The following is a 22,541-nucleotide window of genomic DNA, read 5'->3' on the forward strand; positions in this document are numbered from 1 at the left end:
AACAGCAGACTTCTCTCAAGAGCAGATCAAATAGGCAAATGGGTGCCTGGGTGTCTCTTTACCTTTCAGGAAAAGTCTCCTACTACCATCATCCATTTAGTTTTCTTACTTGCACTGGTTGTTATGCAGGGAGCAGACAGGGCTGTCTTACTCAGCTCCACCCATGCTCTCTCGGGTCTTTCCTTTTCAGTTGGCAGAGGGATGAAGTGGTTCTGTAAGGACACCCCAGGCTTTGGGGAAAGACTTCCTTTTGATAGTGCTTGTCATTCCCAACTTCTATTCTCCTGTGTTCTTTTCCCCCTTACTGTTTGTGCCTGTGTGGGAGTTTTGGGCTGTTTGGCCATGTAATATAAACATAAGTTGTGCCTCATTTTTACTTGAGTATGGAACTTGGGCACATTCAGTATTCTCACTTGAAGTTCCCTTAGTAGAAACAATTTTTTCTGTGCCTTTTCTTTGCTATGAATTTCAGATTTTCAGAGAAGTGAAAAAGATGGATTGAAGACCCAGTTATACAAGGATCTTTGAGGCTTTGGGCAGAGACATTCTTCTGAACCTAAATGAGTTGGAAAACGGTCTTCCTGCCCTGGTTGACTTTTTGTTAGTGCATCAAACTGGCAGAGGGAGTTCCAAATACAAGTGCCCGAAAACTCAATTACAGAGTCCCATAGTTAACTTGTTTAGGGCAGCCTGGCCTATCTTGACTGCTGTGTTTAGGGGAAGAATCATGGGAACAAAACGGCTCCCGTGATTGATTAAAAGTCAAGCTGGTTTTTAGCAGGGAGAGAGCAAGCTGGGATTTGTAACTTCTGCAGACACTGCTGCTTGCTTGCAGGGAGCACATCTGTCTTGACTCTTTTATACTATACAAGTGAACAGATTACTTTTACAGAATGCAGTATACAGAACAAAAATAAAATGTACAGCCAAAAAGCTATTTGCAGTAGAAATTAAAAAACTTGTCTTCAGAGAATCAATTATAACAAAGTCTTATTTATTTTAACATTTCCTGCAGGAATATAGTAACAGAGAACCATTTATATTCACAATACGTATTTTTTTTTTTTAATTTCTCACATTAGGAATCATTCTAAAACCAGAAGACAAAAGATTATGCAAATTTTAATTCTCATGCAAGACATCTAACGATGTTTCCATGTAGCTTCTGAAAGCAACTACTGTGACAGTAGGAGTCATAATCATGGAACAGCACATGACTGGTGTACTTCATTGTCCTGTCTCCAGTACCCCGAAGTGTACAAAACTGTTGCATTATGTCTTAGAACAGGTTAGAGAACTTGAGAATGGTTAGAGAATGAAAATATTATCATAAGCTTTATTATCATAAACTTATTATCGTACAATATTATCATATTATATTGTCATATAATCATATATTATCATAAACTTTGTTAAAATAGATAACTTTGTTAAAATAGCTTTGACAGAGGAAGCAACGAGGAGAGGTGCTGTTCTGGATCTTATTCTCACCAACAAGCATGGGTTGGTGGGGAATATGAATGTCAAAGGCAGCCTTGGCTGCAGTGATCATGAAATGGTGGAGTTCAGGATCCTGACGGCAGTGAGGAGTGATGCATTGCAGCAAAGAGGAAATCCGTCAAAAATGCCAGGAGACCTACATGGATGAACAACAATCTCCTGACGAAGCTTAATCAGAAAAAGAAGGCCTCCAGAGAGTGGAAACAAGGACACGTAGCCTGGGAGGGATACAGAGCCATTGCCCAAGCAGCCAGGGATCAGGTTAGGAAAGCTAAAGTCCATCCCCATGAATTAAATTTGGCCAGGGACATTAAAGGCAATAAGAAAGTCTTCTCTAGGTACGTCAGTGATAAAAGGAAGACTGTGGGAATTGTGGGCCCTTTCTGGAAGGAAACAGGAGACCTGGTCACCTGGGATGTGGACAAGGCTGAAGTACTTAATGACTGTTTTGCCTCAGTCTTCACCAACAAGAGCTCTAACCACATAGCCTAAGCACCAGAAGACAACGTCAGGCTAGAAGAGCGGTGGACCTCCCAGTGTAGGAGGAGATCAGGTATGAGACCATCTAAGGAACCTGAAGGTGCACAAGTCCATGGGACCTGAAGAAATGCATCCAAGGGTCCTGAGGGAACTGATGGATGAAGTTGCTAAGCCAGTGTCCATCATATTTGAGAAGTGGCAATCTGATGAAGTTCCCACTGACTGGAAAAGGGGAAACATGACCCCCTTTTAAAAAGGAGAAAAAGGACACATTTTAAATGTATTGTTTAATAAATAATAAATATAAATAATTAAAAATAATAAAATTAAAATTCAATAAATACATTTCCCCTTTAAAAAGGAGAAAAAGTTCCACGTACCTGTGGAACTACAGGACAGTCAGTCTCACCTTTTTTCCTGCCAAGATCATGAAACAGATCCTTCTGGAAACTATGCTAAGGCACATGGAAAATCAGGAGGTGACTGGTAAAAGTCAACATGGCTTCACTAAGGGAAGATTGTGCCTGACAAATCTGGCCTTCTATGATGGGGTTACAAGCACTGGTGTATAGGGGAAGAGCAACTGACATCATCTACCTGGACTTGTCCAAAGCATTTGACACTGACTCCTGTGATATCCTTGACTTGACATTGGAGAGACATAGCTTTAATGGATGGACAACTCAGTGCATAAGGAATTCGCTGGATGATCTCACTCAAAGTGTTGTGGTCAACAACTCATCCTCCAAGTGGTGATTAGTGACAGGTGGTGTTCTTAAGGAGTCAGTATTGGGACCAGCACTATTTAACATCTCTGTGGTGACAAGAACAATGGGATTGCGTGCACCCTCAGTAAGTTTGCTGATGACACCAAGCTGTATATTGTGGTCGATACACTAGAGGGAAGGGATGCCATCCAGAGGGACTTTGACAGACTTGAGAGGAGGGCCTGTGCGAAACCTCATGAAGTTGAACAAGGCCAAGTGCAAAGTTCTGCATGTGAGCTGGGGCAATCCCAATCAGAAATACAGGCTGGGCAGAGAATGGATTGAAAGCAGTCCTCAGGAGAAGGACCTGGGGGTGTTGGTTGATGAGAAGCTCAACATAAGCCAGCAATGTGCTCTTGCAGACCACAAAACCAACTGTATGCTGGGGTGCATCAAAAGAAGAATGGCCAGCAGGGCTGGGGAGGTGATTCTCTGCCTCTACTCTGCTCTTGTGAGACCACACCTGGAGGACTGCATTCAGCTCTGGGGCCCCCAGCACAGGAAGGACATGGAAGTATTAGAATGAGTCTAGAGGGCCACAAAGATGATCAAGGAGCTGGAGCACTTCTATGAAGAGAGGCTGAGAAAGTTGGCTTTGTTCAGCCTGGAGAAGAGAAGGCTCCAGGGAGACCTTATAGCAGGCTTCCAATACCTGAAGGGAGTGTGGGGGCCTATAGGAAAGCTGGGGAGGTACTGATAGGACAAGGAATAATGCCTATAAACTAAAAAAGGGTAAGTTTAGATTACATATAAGAAAGAAATTCTTCACAGTGAGAGTGGTGAGGCACTGGAACAGGTTGCCTAGAGAAGCTGTGGATGCCCCATCCCTGGAAGTGTTTAAGGCCAGGCTGAATGGGGCTTCGAGCAATCTGATTTAGTGGGAGGTGTGGCAAGGGATTGGAACTAGATGATCTTTAAGGTCCCTTTCAACCCATACCATTCTATGACTCTGTGAAAATGCATTCAGTTCTCTTGATTATCTGTCTATTAATAGTTGTATTTTTGGCTCTTTGAACTGGTGGTATTTCAAACAATTATGTGGCGAAAAGTTTCGTGAGGTAATTAAAAGCTATGTAAAATGCATTTAATTTTATATAGAGATTCAAGTTGCCTGGTGTTTATATCAACATTAAAAATAGGAATAAATAAAATATTTATATCACAAATAAGTCTGCCATTCTTCCAAAATGTGCCCTGATTCTTTAAGTTACAGATCACCCATTAAGTTGCATTTCACTTAACATTTCTGATAGCTGTAGTTTCTGCTCATTGACCCTTCCTTACACTTGTTAGTGCTCACTCCAAGAAGACGCCTGAGAGAGAAGATGAACTGGATGAATGCATATCCAGTCCTGCAGGCATGAGTTTTCAGTAATGCTGTTACTCAGAACTGCATGTAGTTCATGGAGAGCTATCAGCCGCTTAAAATAACCCAGTCCTTGAATCCAGTAGGTCTTGTATTCTGCTGAGATTGCGTTTAAGCAGACATTGTATTACTGTTCCTCAGTGCCAGAAGCATGGCCTTGGAAAAAGGCTACTGAATGATTTGTCATTTGAATTTTCATTCCTTAGACTGCCTTATCTCAAACCAGATAAATCATTGTGACATCTGGTATTTCTGACCCAACGTGTGGCCCACATGTCTAGTTCTGCTTTGGTATTGGACACCAGCAGTTTGCACAATAGGTTTTTGATTTTTCCAGACTGCTGCATAAAAAATAGTAAAGCGCTATACTGACGCTATACAAATGAATTTATCCGGGCAAAACTGATCACCCTTCACCATTTAGCCTTTCCATAAACTGTCTGTTCTTTGAGACTTTACTAATGAGGGTTTTAGCCTATGAAGTGTGTACTAATCATCATCCAACTATTATTCATCAAAGTTGTATTCAAGATTTTGAAAGGATGTACAGATACATATATGCATATACAGATCCAGATATATTTTTTAAAAACATTTTTTATAGCCATGATTTTTTTTTTAACTTTATAATCCTCATTTTTCTCTTGAGAGACAGCCTTTTTTTCATAGGCTTTCTTCATAGGGAGGGGATGCGGGCTTGTCAGGAAGGTTATTTCTTATTCTTTCTGTTTTTTATTTTAGGTTATTACAGGTTATTTCTGTGTTCCTTCTGCTCTGGACTAGTGCAGAAAGTGTCTGGAAACTCAATGCTACCATTGCAGCCATACCTATGTCAGATGCCCTGTACTGTACCTGTGTAATGATTTTTTTTTTCCTGAATCTGTAGAGCAAAGCTATGCTGGGACATTTACCTTCTGATGACTGTTGTGATCTGGTGAAAATGATGTAGAATCAAATATGGGCTTGTTTCTTAGCTTCTGCGTCAAATTTTTGGTGGTCCTTGGGGTGGTCTCTTCTGAGAACTGCGTTATTGAGAAAGTTGGCCTAGCAGGCTCTGCACTGAACCCACAACTGGGTGCAGGTGCCAAAGATGATAAAAGGAGCAAGGAGGATGTGAAAAGGAAGAACTTGATGGCTTGAATTTTCACCGGAAAAGGACAGTAATACACAGTAACATACAAAGAATTTGTTCCCCAATAGAATCATTCTGTGCCTGGAGAGAAGACAGTTGTCACTTGAAAAGCAATTGCTTCCCGCTTCTGGCTTTCGTGGAATGACTAGCTAAATTTATCTCACCAAAAGGGTCTTTTCACTTACTAGGGATAACTTTTTATTGTAATTATTTGGGATTGATCTGTGTGTTATATATTTAAAAAGTCACTAAAATTGAATGAGTAGGTAAAACGAAGAAGTTTTCTTTATTTAGAACTCTACCTCTCAAATGACTGATTATATTGTTTGCATTGCCAGGCAGTCCTAGGGAAACAGGGGAAAACAACATGTGAAAAACTCAAAGGACAAATAACATTGAGGTGGTCTGCCCTACTGGCAACAGAAGAAGTGCTGTTTCCACTGGATCTATGCTCATTACTACTCTGATTTTTTATCCATGAGTAATTAAACACCTCATTTTGAGCAATTATTTTTTGTTCCTTTCCTCAACACAAAATTAAAATCAGATCTAGTTTTGAAAGAATTTCTTTGCGATCATCGATCCTGGGAGGTGCTATCCTCTATTTGCTGTCTTGCAGGGCTAGCCATGGATGGAGTTGATTTTGCCTTTATGTGTGGTCTTCCCTATGCATCTCTATTCTGTACCTGGTGAAACTGGTATTCTGCTGTTAGATATGTAATGTTTTGGTTCTAAATGAAGAGGAATGCATTGGTATTAGTGAAATTAACCCGAAATAGCACAGAGATGATTGATGGAAAAATGAAAGACAGTTACATAAGTTCAAGATTGGTTTTAATTGGCTATTAAACCTAAATTAAGTCAGAAGCATGGAAGGATATGGCTCACATTTACAGATTGTCTTTTGAAAGAAATGCTCTTACAGCTTCTTCATGCGTTTGAGAACACATTTAGGTGTGTGTATATATGGTGTGTGTTTCACTAAAACCTTTAAAAAGGTATTTCAGCAATCATTTTGCCTCTCTGACATGCCATGCATTACTTCTTGTCTTCAAATTGCAGCAGGGGAGGTTGAGACTGGATGTTAGGAAAAAATTATTCGCTGAAAGGGTTGTGAAGCATTGGAACAGGCTGCCCAGGGAAGTAGTTGAGTCACCATCCCTGGAGATACTTAAAAGACGTGTAGATATGATGCTTAGGGACACGGTTTAGTGGCAGACTTGTCAGTACGAGGTAAACAGTTGGACTTGATGATATCAGACATTTTTTCCAACCTAAATGATTCTTATGATTCCTTGTTGGATTTTACTAAATGTTTTTTCTGTGAGGGGAAAAGATAGTGGTGTAGTCATTAACAACTAGTAAACAAAACAATTAGTAAAAAGAAAAAAAAGAAAAAAAGTAAAAAAAAAAAAAAAAAAGAGGGTACATCACTAGCATCAAGACATGGAGGAGTGGAGGAAGTGACTAGGACCTAGAGAACATGCAGAAGAATAGGGGGAGTGTTCTTAACTGTGTCCATTTGTCAACAAGAGCCAACAACTGTTTGTCCATTTGCCGACAGTAGTCAACATATAATGTACAAGACAATCTTTGAAGGGTTAACTAAAATTTAGTAGTTCTCTGTGCCATCTGTAGACCATGGGAAGTTTCTTATGCTTAATCAAAGTATTCGCGTAAAAGAGAACCAATAATGACAGATGAGAGTATTGCAGCTATTGAGACCATGCAACGCTTAAGCCTTCTGACTGCAAACCTGAATACCTATCAACTGATTCTCTTATGAAAGTATCGAAACATATACTCAATGTATTCCAGTAACAGTCCTGCAAGTCTAAGCAGAAGCATGAACTGAAGTCATTTTGCTTTAGGAGAATTTAGTATGACTTCTGTACCCCCCTTTGTTCAGTAAGATTAACTATGCATTAAAGAGTGTAACAATTTTCTCCTCCATGAACCTTAGTGATAGAGTTTCTCTCACCTAATTTTAGCTCTCTCAGTGACTCCATTGACTCAGTCTACCCGTGTGGTAGTCACCTAAGTTCCCTTTGTATGTAATGAGAGAAACAGAGAAACCTAGAGGGGACAGAAACCCTTCCAGAATAGGTTTTCAGAAAAACGGGCAGCTATTATTACACTAACACTAAATAATAATAAGAAAACCATCAACAACAAATTTTACATTTAGATACATCTTTTTATACAGAAAATCAGAAGTTCACTTTAATATCATGCATCAGTAACTCCATTAGAGAAAGACCTCATCCATCTTCCTGCCCTGAATTTATACTTACTACACAGAAAAACGCACAGAAAAGCTCATATAGTGGAAGGGCAAGAGCTGGAAAACTGATAAACCCTGTCTGTTTTGGCTACGTGGACAATATATACCAAAACTTGTGCTAGGCCTTAAAACTTTCCACACAGTGGCACTGTATATCAAAAGCTAGGATGCATACAAACACATGACTGGCATGTTTCCTTCCAGAATTTCTGGAAATGAGCTGTTCTGGCAAATTTTAAACAAGTACACCTGATTGCAAAAGGTGTGCCTCACTGAAGTGCTTGTTCCCAGTTCCATGAATTCTTGTCTTTACTTAAATAGAACAACAAAAGATAAGGAAACTTATTGGTATTTTCAGCTTCTTTTTACTCAACCCTTTTTTTGGATTGTGAAGGCTATAATACATCAGAAGTGCTACAGTAAGTCAATAGGTAAAAACTGAAATCCATGAGAAAGCTTTCAGTGTGTTTTTCAGTTAATTTTGGTTTTGTAAGTAGAAAGAAATTAGGGGAACATCTTCACCTCTACTTCCGTGGTCTTTGTTGGTCGCATAGATCTATCCATTGCTTCTACCTTTCCTGATAAATGTTATGACTAAACCTCTCTTTAATCTGAATGAGCAGTCACATAGCAGCTTCCTCTGATAAGAAGTGACAAAATGATTATTGATTCAAGCTCCAGCTTCTGAGAAATCTGTTGAATGTCCGCTTTAATCATAGTGCAGAGTTACCAAAGACTTCAACGATGTTAGACAACCATTACTTTTCTGGTAGTAGTGAGTCCGTGTATGTTCTGCATGAAGAGTTGGACATAACCTGGTTCATAACCACAGTGTTTACAGTTGTGATTAAAACATAAAATGCTACTCTCTTATCCTGTTGTTGTAATAGTTTTCCACAGTAGGGATGTAGTAAAGGAGGGGGGGGGGGGGGGGGAGGGAAGCAGGAACACTGACATAAATGCAGCAAGAAAGCTACTGGATTGACCCCTCTGCTTTATTTGTTCCAGAATTCCAGCAGTGTTTCGAAGAACTCTTTCAGTTGTGACAAGGGATCACAGTAGGTATTCCTTTACTATTTGGTTTAGTAGTGTCAAGTGCTGTCACGTTATTTGTGGTTTAGATTTTTGAGATAGCTTTCTCTGAGACATGTCCAGCTGTGCAAAGTTAATTTTTACTATCCCTCTGTGAGATAAAAGCCGGGCATATTTGAAGAGCTTACTTTTAACTTAGTGACTATCGTCTTCTGATTATTCTATTAGGAAGGATATAGGTATCAGGTAAGGTATCTGGTTTCACCCTCAACTGCGGGAAGGAGCAGAAGGTAAAGGAAACAGTATTTGTACATAATTGTACCTGTACAATTATTTGTATTATATTAGTGTCTGTTACAGTTTGGGGACTGGTTTTGGAGTTACCTCACTGTTTCTCAGAACAGTTTTCAAGATGGTATCTATCTGCAATGTTTTACAGACCACTGGTGAATCTACTAATTTGTAAAGCATTTGTAGAGTTCTACAGAAAGAGACCTGTGCAGCCATAAGTATCTGTATGTTGTGGGGATTTTTGTTTTTGTTCTTCTTTGTCTTAACTCCCACATTTCTTGCACTAGTGTTTGTGAAAGTTAATTGTATTCATCTTACTGCTTTTCTACACTATTGGTTGTAGAGATTTTTTCATTATAGTTTTGATGTGAAGAACTCTGATTTTTGGCTACCTCTATTTACAGACTAAAATTAAGAATTTGAGCTTTATAGGTGTTTAATAAATTGTAATTTTAATGAAAGCTTTGCAAACATGAAATGCTGTCTGTATCAGTCCAAGTTGCGATTTCTTCTCATTAATATACTCTGCTGCTTTTTTCTGAACTGCCATGTATAATTTCTTCACAGAAGTGCAGACTTTGATCACATTATGGAGGAGGGCTATGAACTTGACCTCACTTACATCACGGAACGGATCATTGCTGTATCTTTCCCTGCTAGCTGTTCTGAGGAAACTTATCTCCACAATCTACAAGATGTAACACGAATGCTCAAATCCAAACATGGTGATAATTACTTGGTATGTATGTCTGTCTTAAGTGCTGCATCTTCTTCTGTCCTGCAGGAAGACCACTTGTAGGTTTACATGTACCATTATAAACTAAAAGTCATTCATCTAAAAACTCTTTTCCACCTTTACAGCTTTATAAACAAGAGCAAAATTTTCAGTAATGTTATAATCTGTTAGATAAGGATAAGGATATTAAAAATACCTTTCTGCTGTTGGCACTGCAGTCTCTATTTTGATTGTAGGTATTCAAATGCTACAGAACAATTGCACATACTGTTTTAATTGTCCAAAGTATACTTTTAAGAGATCTATATGCTGCAACGTAGAATGTGTTTTTCTTTCCTAGCCATCTGTTAAATCAGGGTCCTCAGCTTGGGTATCTAATGGTCTCTCACCATCATGCCTGGGCTGTCTCTGGTATATGTAATAGGGTTACAGTTTGTCTGTTTGGTCCAACTCTTTCTCATTAACTTGATTTAGATGCATTTTTCCTGCTATTTAGTTTTCTGTAGGAAATTAGATTGTGAGCAAATCTCAAATGAGCTCTACGTGCAGAATATTTTTAAGTAATGATCCAAACTGTTACTTCTGTGCTGTTTTTTCCCTACTGTATCTGTAACCTATGACATGTATTGTCTCAGCTTGTTCTGTGAATGTGAATTTAAAACCGGGCCAGTATTTTATTTACGTTTTTTTCTTCTATTTTTAGTCAGCATGCTTAAACTATTAGAATCAAATTTCCACAGCTTCAGGAGCAGAAACTTTACTAACTGCATAAATTGGTTTACAGAGTGAGTCCACCTAACAATTTAAATATACAATCTTTTGCTCACAAACAGAGGTGTCATAGATGTCTTGAGGACAACAGATACATACCTGTAATACTTAAAATGTTGTCTGATGTTCTTAGAATGCCACCTTATTGCCCTTCCTTCCATTCCACGTAGTGCTGGTAGCTTGTAAGGTACAATATACTAACAGTGTGAGGGTGACCTGGATGCAAAGATTTATGGTTTCCAATTCACCTGTTGTGAGTGGCCTTTCCCATATGACAGAAATATTTTTGGTATGTGGGAAATAATCTTCTAGTCTCATTAGAGTTAAATCTCATTAAATAACTGTATTACAAAAATCTTCTGTGTGTATGGTAAGTGAGAGAGATTAGGTTGAGGAGATGTCCTCTCTTTAAGTGGGATTGCAGTCAATTTCTCTTGCAACGTTTTGATCTGAGTTTAATTATTTATTTAAAAAATCTGTACCCAGTACTTTGGAAATCTGAAGACATGGTCAAAAGAAAATTTGATTCCCTCTGTTCAAGAACGTTTCTGCAAATTTTTAAAATAACCTGGAAAATCATAGCCAGGTTATAGAGCCAGAGATCTCATTTTTAAACTTGATCTGTTGTTTCTTATGTTTCAAAGATCCCTTAAGTCTGCTTGAGAGACATACGTATAGCAGCAAAAAGCAAACAAAAAAATTGAAAAAAAAAAAAGAAACATTAAAAAAAAAAGAAAAAAAGAAAACCAGAAAAACCACCACCACCTACAAGTAAGCAATGTTACTGAAGCTGATGAGAACAGTTTTCTTCTTTCATTTGGTCAGGGCCTGAGCTAGCAGAAACTATACTATAAATCAACATTTGTTGTTTCTTATCTAGCTGTTCTCTTTCTGGATTTTTGTATGTGGTAGATTGTTGCTGCTATAGTCAATAATGAGAACAGAGAAGGGGTAATGGAACACCCAAAGAACTGTGTTTGTTTGAAAAAAACCAGCCATTTCATAGAAAGAGATTTAGTGGATAGAATAAAGCATCCTTTTATTCCCCAATAAAATGATCTCTTGGTTGCAAAGGAAGGCATGTTTTCATGCAAGATTCAAAAGCTTGGCTACAAATGAATGCTGTTTTTCACCAGCACTTTCAAAATATAATTAGTGCAAACATAAACAGTTTAAATGACATAATCGTTTTGTCAACTGAAAAACTCAGTTTGCAAAAATAAATTAATCATGTTTCTGTTTTAATCAATTTTACCAGTAATACATTTGTCATGCTATTTTAACAAAAGTTTGCCATGCGTTGTGCTTGTAGGAAAGGAGTGGTGCTCAATTGTTCAGATAGTTTTAGCTTTCAAAAGAAACAACAACAACAACAAAATGTTACCAGTTTGTCTGTTTATCAGTTTGTCACTTAAGAATTTTTATTTCAGTGTTTATTAGTTACGATTATCAAAGCAGTTTTCCTGATGTTAATTTATAGCAGTGATAAATGAACAAGTTACCTTATCTCTCTTGCTGTATTTGGGTGTTCCAGTGGTATTTTTGTATCTACAGTGACTGAAAGGTAACAGAGTTCTTTGAGGAGTAAACTACTGTAAATTAATTCACTCTAGTTAGATGTGTGTACACATTAAGAATGAGGTAGTAAATACTATTGTCTAAATTCATGTTCAGTTCTTCTAGAAAAGCAAAAAAAAACCCTCAAACCCACTGTGAAGATTTGTAAAATAAATAAATAAATAAATAAATATATAAATCAGTGATTACCCTGCAGCTTTAGCATATGTTAGCATTTGTTACTGGTTAGGCCAATATAAATGCTGTGCATTTTCTTGGTCCTGCTTATGTAAATGATAAGATAATGCTTGCGTGCTGCTGTTGTTTTCCTAGTTGGAACTATTTGTTAATTTTAGCTCATGTCGTGTTTTGGCCACGTTCCTCTTTGCCCTGCATTATCCTCCATATGAGGCCTGTGCTAACTTCAGCATGTAAGTTCAGTCCCACTTGGTGGAACAGTTTTGCCTGCTTGCTCTCCCAGTCTCTTCTCCTTAATGGAATGGGCTGCAGACTAGTGAATTGTTCCTTGGTTAGTACTTAATGTTGTTTTGACCACAGTACATCTTTCATGTTCCAAAATTGCAGCCACATGCTGTTTGATTCTTTTTATTTTCCATTCTGAGGTTTTGTATTTGTGGTCATCTGATAAAAGAGCAGACCAAGCGTATGACACTTCAGTATCTTTGTAAAAGTCTCCATATTTTTTTTGTGCTAAAAGGCCTCCATATTTTTGTTCTGTTGCCGAGCATTCAGCAGAGTGAGAGAATTAATATTACCTTACTAGTTCAAGTTTCTTCACAGTTCAGGTTTAAATCATATAGGGGTGAAGGGGTTTCCTCTCTGCTGTGTATAAGAAGAAAAGGCTTCTTTTTCCCCAGCTGCTTAATATTACTTCATTTTTTATTCATTAGATGAGGTCTTAAAATGCGTGGAAAAATCATTTAAGTTTCATAGAATGCTCACCTTTCCTGTACAAAATCTATGTACCTATACCTTGATTATACCAAAAAGGGGCTAAAAAGAATGCAATTTATCTTCCACTTACATCTATTTGCAGAATATGCTTCTCTTGAAAGCCTTTAGTGAACGCTTCTTTTGTTTCATGTGAAATGTTGGATCCGTGTCTTCTGGTCTCCATTCCGAGATGACAACTACTGTAGCATCTCAGTTTGATCTCTACTGTATAGGTTGACAGGAACTTGGCTACATCTTAGGATTTGAGTTTGGCACCTGATATCGCAGTGACATATCCATCATGAAAAAATGTGTATGATAACACACAAGAATTGCAAACTGTTCTTAAATATGAATACAAGATAGAGGGATAAAGAAAAGTTCTCACACAACAGCACTTGTATATATGTATATATACATATTAATAATACAGTTGGTCCTTCTGGAAGAATAACTGTAGTCTTAATTTCAAATGTTGATACGTCTTCCTGATCCAAAATAGTATGGACAATGCATATATGAATTTTTGATTGCTGTTTAGCTCTGTATTAGTAATCTGTTTAAAATTCAGACAGATTATTGGAATAAAGACTGTGTTCCTAATTTTATATGGATGTTTTAAACTTTCTTTTTTTCAGAGTTTAAGGTCAGTTGAAGTGATGAATGACCTTTATGGTCAATATCATGTGTGATTCCATAACCTTATGCAACTTAAACTATAAGCAGTTTTCTTAGATACCATGTTAGTTATGTTTTTTTTTTTTTTTTTTTTTTTTTTTTCCTTTCTCTGGATGTAATTCTTGTTCAAAAACTGTAATTTTTCCTAAAGGTGGTATAATGTCTTCCTGCTTCTCCTTTGTCCATGAAGAGCAGGCATCAGCTTCAAAGTGATTTAATGTAGCCTACTCAGTTCTTAGCTTGTTTGCTGAGACTGTTCATGCCCAGTGCTCAAATTCAAATACGTAATTCATAACCACCTGGACTTTTCCTTTTGAATTTTTGAACTTTTGAATCTGCTTTACAGTAAATTTGCAGTGTCCAGATCTCTTGGTATACCCACAACTAAAATAAAACGATATAAATAGAATGTAAACAGTTTCACTGCCCTTTTTTGAAGTGTGCATTTAGTTTCATCATATAATAACTGAGTTTACTATAGGGATTGCCTAAATTACATTTGCTAATGTTACCTGACTTTAAATGTTAATTTAATTCAGTAAAATAGTAGGCAAACCTGAAGTCCTACCACTGCCATTTCTACTAATAATCATCTGTTTAAAATACAGTGACTTACTACATAAACGGTGAAGTCTTGATGGTTGATATATTTTCTTTTTTTCTGAACAGGTGCTAAACCTTTCCGAAAAGAGATATGACCTTACCAAGCTTAATGCAAAGGTATTGGCTCACTTCCATAACCTGCCTCTTTTTCTATACCGTTAAATAGAACTTAATTGGCATGATAAGCCTTGAAGCTATACAAGCCTTGATACAGAGTAAGATACCTTTTGGAAGATCATAAAAAAAACATATGCCTCCCTTCTGTATTTTTATTTCCCCCCAAGTTCTGTTTTGTGCCCGTTACATCTGTTCTTTACAAAGCTGTTTCTGTTGTTTTCTTAGACTTTACACACAGTAGCCTGTTGTGGCTACTGGAAAATTCCTATTGAGTGAAGTAAATTTTGCTCCAAGCATGCTTTTCTTTTGCACTCATGGGATACTAGGGGTTATATATTGTAACATAAAGCGTAATGGCTGAAGCTAGTGAACTTAATTCAAATATGAGCTTTCCTTTTGTGTTGTCTTTTCATAGTTGCTTTGTAAAATAGAGACATAAGGAAAGGACCTATAAATGCCTTTTGCTTTTCCTCATACCCTTTCCCTTCTCACTGTTGTATTTATTGTATAAAATGAAATGCAGTTGCTCTTCAGCAGCTATTATAAAGTCTGAGTAGCACAGATGTACATTCATAGTAGTAGGTTTACATATGCTGCCAGAGAAGAATACTAAACGGACTCTTAATTTTGACCTAGTGAGTACATTATTGATCATAAAGGATTTAAGTTGTTCATGGTTACTGCTTTTGTTAATGTTCAATATGTTCAATATTGTTACTGTTAAATACATATATAATAGTTTGAGTAAATGGTATTATATAGTGACTAAAGTTAAACAGAAAATATGAAAGAATCAAATCTGTTGTACACAAAGAAAAGAAAAGAAATTGCAAACTAAATAAAAATAATCACAAAATATTTGCTCAGGTCAGTCAACATTCTTTGTTCTAATTTTGACATTATAAGTATTTTACTATTATAAAATACCTGAATTTTTAATTGAAAATTCTTTTAAGATCTTCAGAAATATTGTGATGTATCGGTGGTTGGTGGGTTTTGGGGAAAGTTTTTTTTTTTAATTTTTACAAAATTCTAGTGTTTTTTTTTTTTTTTTTAAAGAAAAGTTACCCTCTACTTCCCCTTAAGAAACACGTAAACATGTATTTACATCATGGCATTCAAATGTAATATGAAATGATTCCCAGGGGTTGGAAAAAGAGAGGAGACTCCTAACCATCAGAAGTTAGAATTTTAATACGGAGTATTATCGTAAAGGTGACTCTTGTTAATGTTATTTGTTTAACTGCAGATTATGGATGTGGGGTGGCCTGATCTCCATGCACCACCTCTTGATAAAGTGTGCACCATCTGTAAGGCTATGGAGTCGTGGTTGAACAATGATCCTCAACATGTGGTGGTGATTCATTGCAAGGTAGGTGAGCTTTGGGAGTACTCATTGACTATCAGCTTGAAATCATTCTCAAAAAGGTTGTCCTTACTCATTTAAAAAAAAAAAAAAGTTTGCTCTTTTCAGTGTTGCAAACGGTGTGCCAAATCTTCAGTTGATTTAAGTAGGCCTTATTCTACAGACCCTACATGCTTGTTATCTCTTCCTTTTTGTAACTAATGTTTTAGCTTCTACTCTGAGTATAGCATGCAGTTATGTTAGTTTGCTTTTTCAAACTCAGTAGTCAGTGCTATTTCTGTGAATTTACTAAGATTCTTCAGTTTTTCCAGCTCAATGGCAAACTCTTCAGAAGAATTTCAAATTCTGTGACATTTATGGATTTTGTTGTTGGATAAAGCTAGGCAACATTTCACAGGCTTGACTTGTTAGTTGGGTCCACATTGCAGATCAACAGAGGTTAAGTGTCCAGATGGCTTTCAGTATGCTGAAGTGGGTGTTCAGGCAATTACCGGCACAACATAATACTGTTTTCTGGACCACATTTTTTGTCTGTATTGGAAAACATGTCCAACAATGTTGAATATAGCACAGTGACTAATAGTTCATCATCCCTTTACAGAATAGTATGGTTGTAGGAAATGAGGATATTAAGTACCTCCTGGACCGAGACAGGTTCTAACTGTCTGGGTAATTGCAATGTCATACAGTAATGCTATTATTGTGCAGTGCTGCTTCTTCTCCTTGCTCACAATGAAGAGAAATACAGAAAAGCCTTAATTAAAAATAAATAATATAAATTCAGAACTGAGTTGGCAGTTGTGCTGGTGATATAAGACAAATCTGTCTCTGTATTGCAGGCAGATATTACTTTGAACAGAATGTAGGTGTTCTTCAGGTCAAGTTGTATAGTCGCCAGTCCTCCATTTCTTGCAGGCAGAATGCCATGATTGTGTGAAACACTACTGAATTCTTACTAGCTGCAGGACCGCAGCCAGAAGAATGGCCCATACATGGGACAAAAAAAGGGAGGCAAAATATTCCTATGGTTTTTTTTTTTGCGAATTGGTAGTGTATAGTTGATTAATACCTCCTGGTAATAACTTAAATATTTCCAAACACAAAAATAGGTGTAGCTATCCTGTGTCAGCTGAGAGTCTGAGAATGTTATGAAATCAGAGAGAATTACCACTTGGTAAATTGTACTGAATTTAAGTCATGTAAACTATTTAATAAGATCCATAACATTTTTAAATACTCCATAGAAAAACAAGCAGCAGTTGTAAGTCTGAGACGCTGTGGGGTCAAGGAGGTAAAAATGACAAGACCTGTCAGAGGTCATATGCTTTCCAAAATACGTATTTTATAACATTTCGTAACAGAAGTTGCAACATTGTCTAGACTTGTCTTAAATGATCACTGAAAAGAATAATATAAAATAATTGATAGAACCCTTTACTACTGTTCTTTTTTTTTAAAAAAAAATATTTATTGCCTTGTTTTGGTATGAAAAGATAGCATTTTAAATGCATGTTTAAGAAATAATTAAAAGTTTAAAACTATTAAAAGTAATGAATCTAACATTAAAAAAAATACCAAGAAAACTTAGTATTATGGCTAGGCATATATAGGAGTTAATGTGTTCACCTGAGGACCCAGCTCTTGGATATGAACGAAGAGCTAGGAAGTCATTTGCTAAGTGATATTTTCAAACACAGGCTAGGAATTAAAGTTCCTATGTTAAAGTTTCAGTATGATACAGGTAAGTCTTCAGCCTCTTAAACTGATTTCCACTGCGTGCGAGAGCTGCTGAGCACAGAGGACAACGATTAATGCAAATAACATGATGGGAAAAATTCATCACTGCAGAACAGCTAGATACAGGCTTTGCTCTGTGTGATGTTGGCATCCATGTGTGCAAGCTTTCCTCTCCATCACGTAAGACTTGACAGATGTGTATAGAAATCATGTTTAGCATTTTTCGTGTCACCTTGCAGTAGAGAGAGATAAGCTTATGTCCATGAATACTACCATTGAAACAACACAGGAGATGCATGTCTTAAAGTTCTTGTTTAGCATGGGTCTTAAGCAGAACAATGTTCAATGATATGCGGTATAGATTAAATAAGTTATCATTTCCCTTTTTCCCAATACAGGGAGGAAAAGGAAGGATAGGCGTAGTCATATCATCGTATATGCACTTCACCAATGTTTCTGCAAGGTAAGCTATGAATAATGGAAATAAATGAATGTATATTGTGCATTTTTTACAATTAGAAAAAGATCAGAAAAAGTTGTCTTGTAATTGTGGAGCTGCTCAATTCCCTCCTTAAGGTTTGCTAGCCGGGCTTCTCAGGAATCTTGGAGCACATCTTAAAGTAGCAGTTTTCTTGTGGTTCTGTTTTCAGCAGAAGGTTTGACTAAGTGAAGATCAAAGGTCTGTTCTAATCAGGAATTCTATGATTCTGTGTAAAAGTTATCTAAAGGGTCTTTCAAGATGAATGAAGAAATGTTTGAAACCATTTTTGTATACTGATGCAATCTTTAAGTTATTAAACACATCCATTTGCCACATCCCTAAAGTTGTTTCTCTTGAATCCATGAGAAACTATTCCTAAAGTACATATGGAAAATAGTTATTAGAATCCAGAACAAATATTTTAACAGGGAATTCTCAGACATTGCTCAAAGTGCAGAAAGCAGTTTATGACATAATCTGAATCTTATTTTGCAGGAGCAGGTCTTCAGTCAGTTTAAACAATAGGAGTCTGATTGCTCTGTTTCAACTGTTTCTTAGAGAGTCCTCAAATTATGAACTGAAAATTAACAATATATGTCAATAAAGATGAAAATTGATAAATGCTGTCAAATGGATGAAATGTATCTTACTTTTAAATCAAATTGTTTTCCAGTATGAGGTGGTACCTGCCTATAAATACATTTTACTAATGTCATAACAGAAAAACATCTGGATGTGAACTGTAGATGTGAACTACATCACTGTAGTGGTGAAAGGTGTCTTCTTTTACAAAACAAATTCAGAACTCCTCCAGTTAGCTTTTAGGAGAGGAGTGAGTGACTCTTTTTAGGAGAGTGAGTGACTCATCAAAATTGAAGCAAAACACAGCAAAATAACAGAAGCAGGAATTATTTTAGATGCTACTGTTGAGTGTGCTGGCTGCTGTGTCAGAAACAATACTCATAGAGAAGACTTCTCGGATTCCTCACACTAAATAAAATTTCCAATTGCTTGTATGCACATACCAAAAAAAAATCTAGGCTTACTGAAAAATGCTTTGTGTTGCAAAACTGTTTGGATTATATGTTACAGATATCTGATGTTCTCATTTAGGAAGGACTAATGTGCAGTAAAACTTAACTTGGGCAAACAGATCTCAGATAAAAAGCTTCACATTTCTGCATTTTTCTTATCTTTATAGGGTTAAAATAGTATTGGTGATGTATGGTATGTATATTGGTATGTGCTCATTTGTGAGATTTAGTGTCTTTGAATCATAGAATCATTGAGGTTGGAAAAGACCTTCAAGATCATCAAGTCCAACCACCAGCCTGACCCACTGAGTCCCATCTAAACTGTGTCCCTCAGTGCCAGGTCCACACATATATTAAATACCTCCAGAGGTGGGGATTGTATCACTTCCCTGGGCAGCCCATTCAAATGCTTCACACCCTAACCATCAAGAAATTGCTTCTAATGTCCAATCTAAATCTCCTCTGGTGCAACTTCAAACAGTTTCCTTGCTTCATATGAGAAAAGAGACTGACATCCCTCCTTGCTGAAACCTCCTTTCAGGTAGCTGTAGGGAGCAATGAGGTCTCCCCTCAGCCTCCTTTTCTCCAGACTAAACAACTCCAGTTCCCTCAGCTGCTCCTATTTTTTTTCACATGATGATCTTGTCATATCTTAACAGCATACAACTGTTATAAAATGCGTTCACCCATTTTGACATAGACGTTGAAGTCCAATCATCAGCTCTATGACACTTATTTTCATAGCTTTTTTAAAAAGTGATCTGTATCCATCCTAATATTTGTCTACTGGTTCATTAAACACTATCTCTAGTCTTTCAGCTTTTCTAATACTAAATATACAACATAAACATCATAACACTGTACCCTATTCTAGCAGACTAGTCTTCATGATGTATGTATAATGTTACCATCATTATTGGCATTGTAATATCATCCTTTGGAGATGAGACGTTCTGACATTTTCTGAGCCTATGTCTGGAGGAACATGTGCCTCTTTCAGAGGGGTAGCATGGCGCCAACAGTGTGTTTATATACATCATTTTGCCTTCCTTCACACAGACACAGAAGACATGCATAAGAACCATTTCTATTCTGAAATAGAATGGAAGAAAGTTTATTTTTTAAAATGTATTTCCTTAAGTGTATGTTTGAAGAGTTTGTAGTTAACTGATGCAGATCATTTCTTCTCTAAAGACTGATACTTTTATTTAAAACATTTGCTCCATTAGTGGCTTAGGGTAGAAGAAACAAAGACTGAATGAATTGTTTGACTGCTTAAATGATCCTCTAGCCCAGCATCCATGGCACCTCATGTACTGAACTATAGTCAGAGCTAGATAATGGTTTTCACCTTCATAGTGTTGCTGTAGATTTTTTAAAAAGGGAATAAATGTGAGAGAGAGAACTCACCTGTTTAACATTAAAGAACTTGTGGCAAGTATCCCTTTTGCAACCTGAGCTGCTTGGTTTTGGTAATTCTATTGCATTACAATGTGCTGGAAATACGCAATTCAGCTAATTGAATAAGGGAGAGGGTGCTTTGCCTCAGGAAGAAAAATGCCTTAAGGTGTGGAATAAGAAGGTGTCAGCAGGAAAATAAAAAGAAAAAAAGACATTCTTGTCTGACCTGTAAGTGCTAGGGTTACTAGTTAGGTGGTACTTTCTTTTCCTTTCATTTAATTCTTTTTTTACTCCAACGATGTTGGCATATTTCAAGCAGTAACCTGATGAATTTCCAAGATAACCCCGAACTGGAATAACAGTGTGTCTCTGTGTCTCTCTTTTGTCAGTGCTGATCAAGCTCTAGACAGATTTGCTATGAAGAAATTCTTTGATGATAAAGTTTCAGCTTTAATGCAGCCGTCCCAAAAAAGGTATTTATTTCTAATTCATACCAATAAGAAATGTCATTGTTATCTTCTGCCCCCATAACTTACTCCCTCACATGCTGTGTAAAGGCTATTTCCACAGGATCCTCCAGTGACTTCTGAATTGTCAGCACTTTATCTTATGTTAATCTTCCTTGACTGATTCAATAATTACTGTTCACGTTTGGTTTAAATCAGCCCGTACACAGTAGCTTTTAGAAGGATAAGGCTTTGTTAGTAATTAGATGACAAAAAATAACAAACAAAAGGCACTTGGTTCTGTTCATTCCTAAATAAGAAAAGCTTTCACGTTGCCTCTTGAACCCATGTGGTGACCCGCATAGTCCTTTTTCACTTGAAAAATCATAACACAGTATGCCACTAGACATCAAATAAACTTTTCATAAACAGAAATTTAATGGCTTCATTCTTTTCCAATTTTAGGTCTGCATATATATCTTGTATTTTAATAATAAGGATTTGAGAGTGGTTCCTTACCAGATACAGATAATGGTAGTATCTTGATCTCTTTACCCTATCTATACCCTCTTTGAGGAGACATACCTAATTCCTCTGTGGTGTCTCAGTTCACCTCCTGACTGATGGAATTAGCATCTTTGCTCAGCAGTATTGAAATTGAGCTTCCTTTACAGTCTTCAAAATACATGTGCATGCATGTACTTTGAAATGACACTCCCTGTAAGAACAGAGGGGTTTCTCCAAAGCGTTTGCAAAACTGTTCTCCTATTGGACCCGGACTTTTCTACCTTTGCCTGATCTGGCAGTAGTAGTAAGGCTATTGCAGATAAAGGTAAGACCAGCTCTGCAATGTTTCTGGCTAATTTTATAATGACTTTTGACCCTATGTTGTTGAGCTACTGGCCTGAATCACTCTTCTAATGTCCCTTTTCTTTGAAATTATTATTGGCTAATCAATTAGCAATGTCCTTGTTAAAATCCAGTTGATGTATAACCAGGTATAATTTAGGTGAATAACAAAATGATAAAGTTTGAAAATACACCCATTATTTGTATTTTGAAAAATTTTCTTATTTTGTCCTTAAAAAAAATAAATCTGACCATTAAGTTTGTCACTCTAAATACCACTTAGCTTCTGTCTAGCTGCTAGTCAGAGGCTCTTAACAGTGGAAAGGAAACCAATCATGCTATAGGCTACAAATCCTATTTGGAATCCATTCTGACAATACCTAGAATGGATACTTTCTTTCAGATAAGCCACTGGAGGTTTGTCTGAATAAGAAGTGCCGATACATAGCCTTCATATTTAAAATTTTAATATAAATCTTCAGGATAAATCTTTGAACACACTTCTTAGAAATTAAATACCCGTAAGCATCTCAAGTGCACTGCCTTAGGAAATGGGGTTCAAGAATTCAGATGAATTTTTGGGATCATTAAAAACAAGTAGTGGTAGAGAGAAAATGTTCAGATTGAGATGTCACTGGTAAGATGTTTTACCACTGGCTTTTGTCCTATAGGTATGACAATTTTAAATCTGTGCTTCAGTTGTAACCAAATATTTTCAGAAAGATATAAGGAGGAACCCAAAAAGCAAAGTAGTAATCTTAATATTTCAAAATACACTGAGCCTTGCTAGTTGTCCATAATAAGGAACCTATTCTAAACCACCACAAACCCCATTCTGGGGTAGTAAAGATGTCATGGCTGAGCAGGATATATTTAGTTGTGGTTGTTAACAGGAGCATGGTTGTTACCTGAAGCATGGAGTAAGTGTTCAGTTATGGAGACTTTTGCTTATTTAAAGA

At 36.8% G+C, this 22,541-nt stretch overlaps 1 protein-coding gene across 7 annotated transcripts in view; it reads left to right on the top strand.

Moving 5' to 3' along the window:
• The window catches only part of TNS3 (tensin 3), a 247,381-nt gene that overhangs the window by 119,409 nt on the left and 105,431 nt on the right, over window positions 1–22,541 (top strand). For all 7 annotated transcript variants that reach the window (XM_084510046.1, XM_084510042.1, XM_084510044.1 and 4 more), the window contains 6 exons: window positions 8,538–8,587; window positions 9,420–9,591; window positions 14,218–14,268; window positions 15,518–15,640; window positions 17,770–17,834; window positions 20,677–20,760. In XM_084510046.1, the coding sequence (XP_084366172.1) occupies window positions 9,442–9,591; window positions 14,218–14,268; window positions 15,518–15,640; window positions 17,770–17,834; window positions 20,677–20,760 (473 nt within the window). In that variant the 5' untranslated portion in view covers window positions 8,538–8,587; window positions 9,420–9,441. The remainder of the gene's footprint in view (window positions 1–8,537; window positions 8,588–9,419; window positions 9,592–14,217; window positions 14,269–15,517; window positions 15,641–17,769; window positions 17,835–20,676; window positions 20,761–22,541) is intronic.

The sequence above is a fragment of the Aythya ferina genome (assembly GCF_964211825.1).
Source record: "Aythya ferina genome assembly, chromosome: 2".
Lineage (NCBI taxonomy): Eukaryota > Metazoa > Chordata > Aves > Anseriformes > Anatidae > Aythya > Aythya ferina.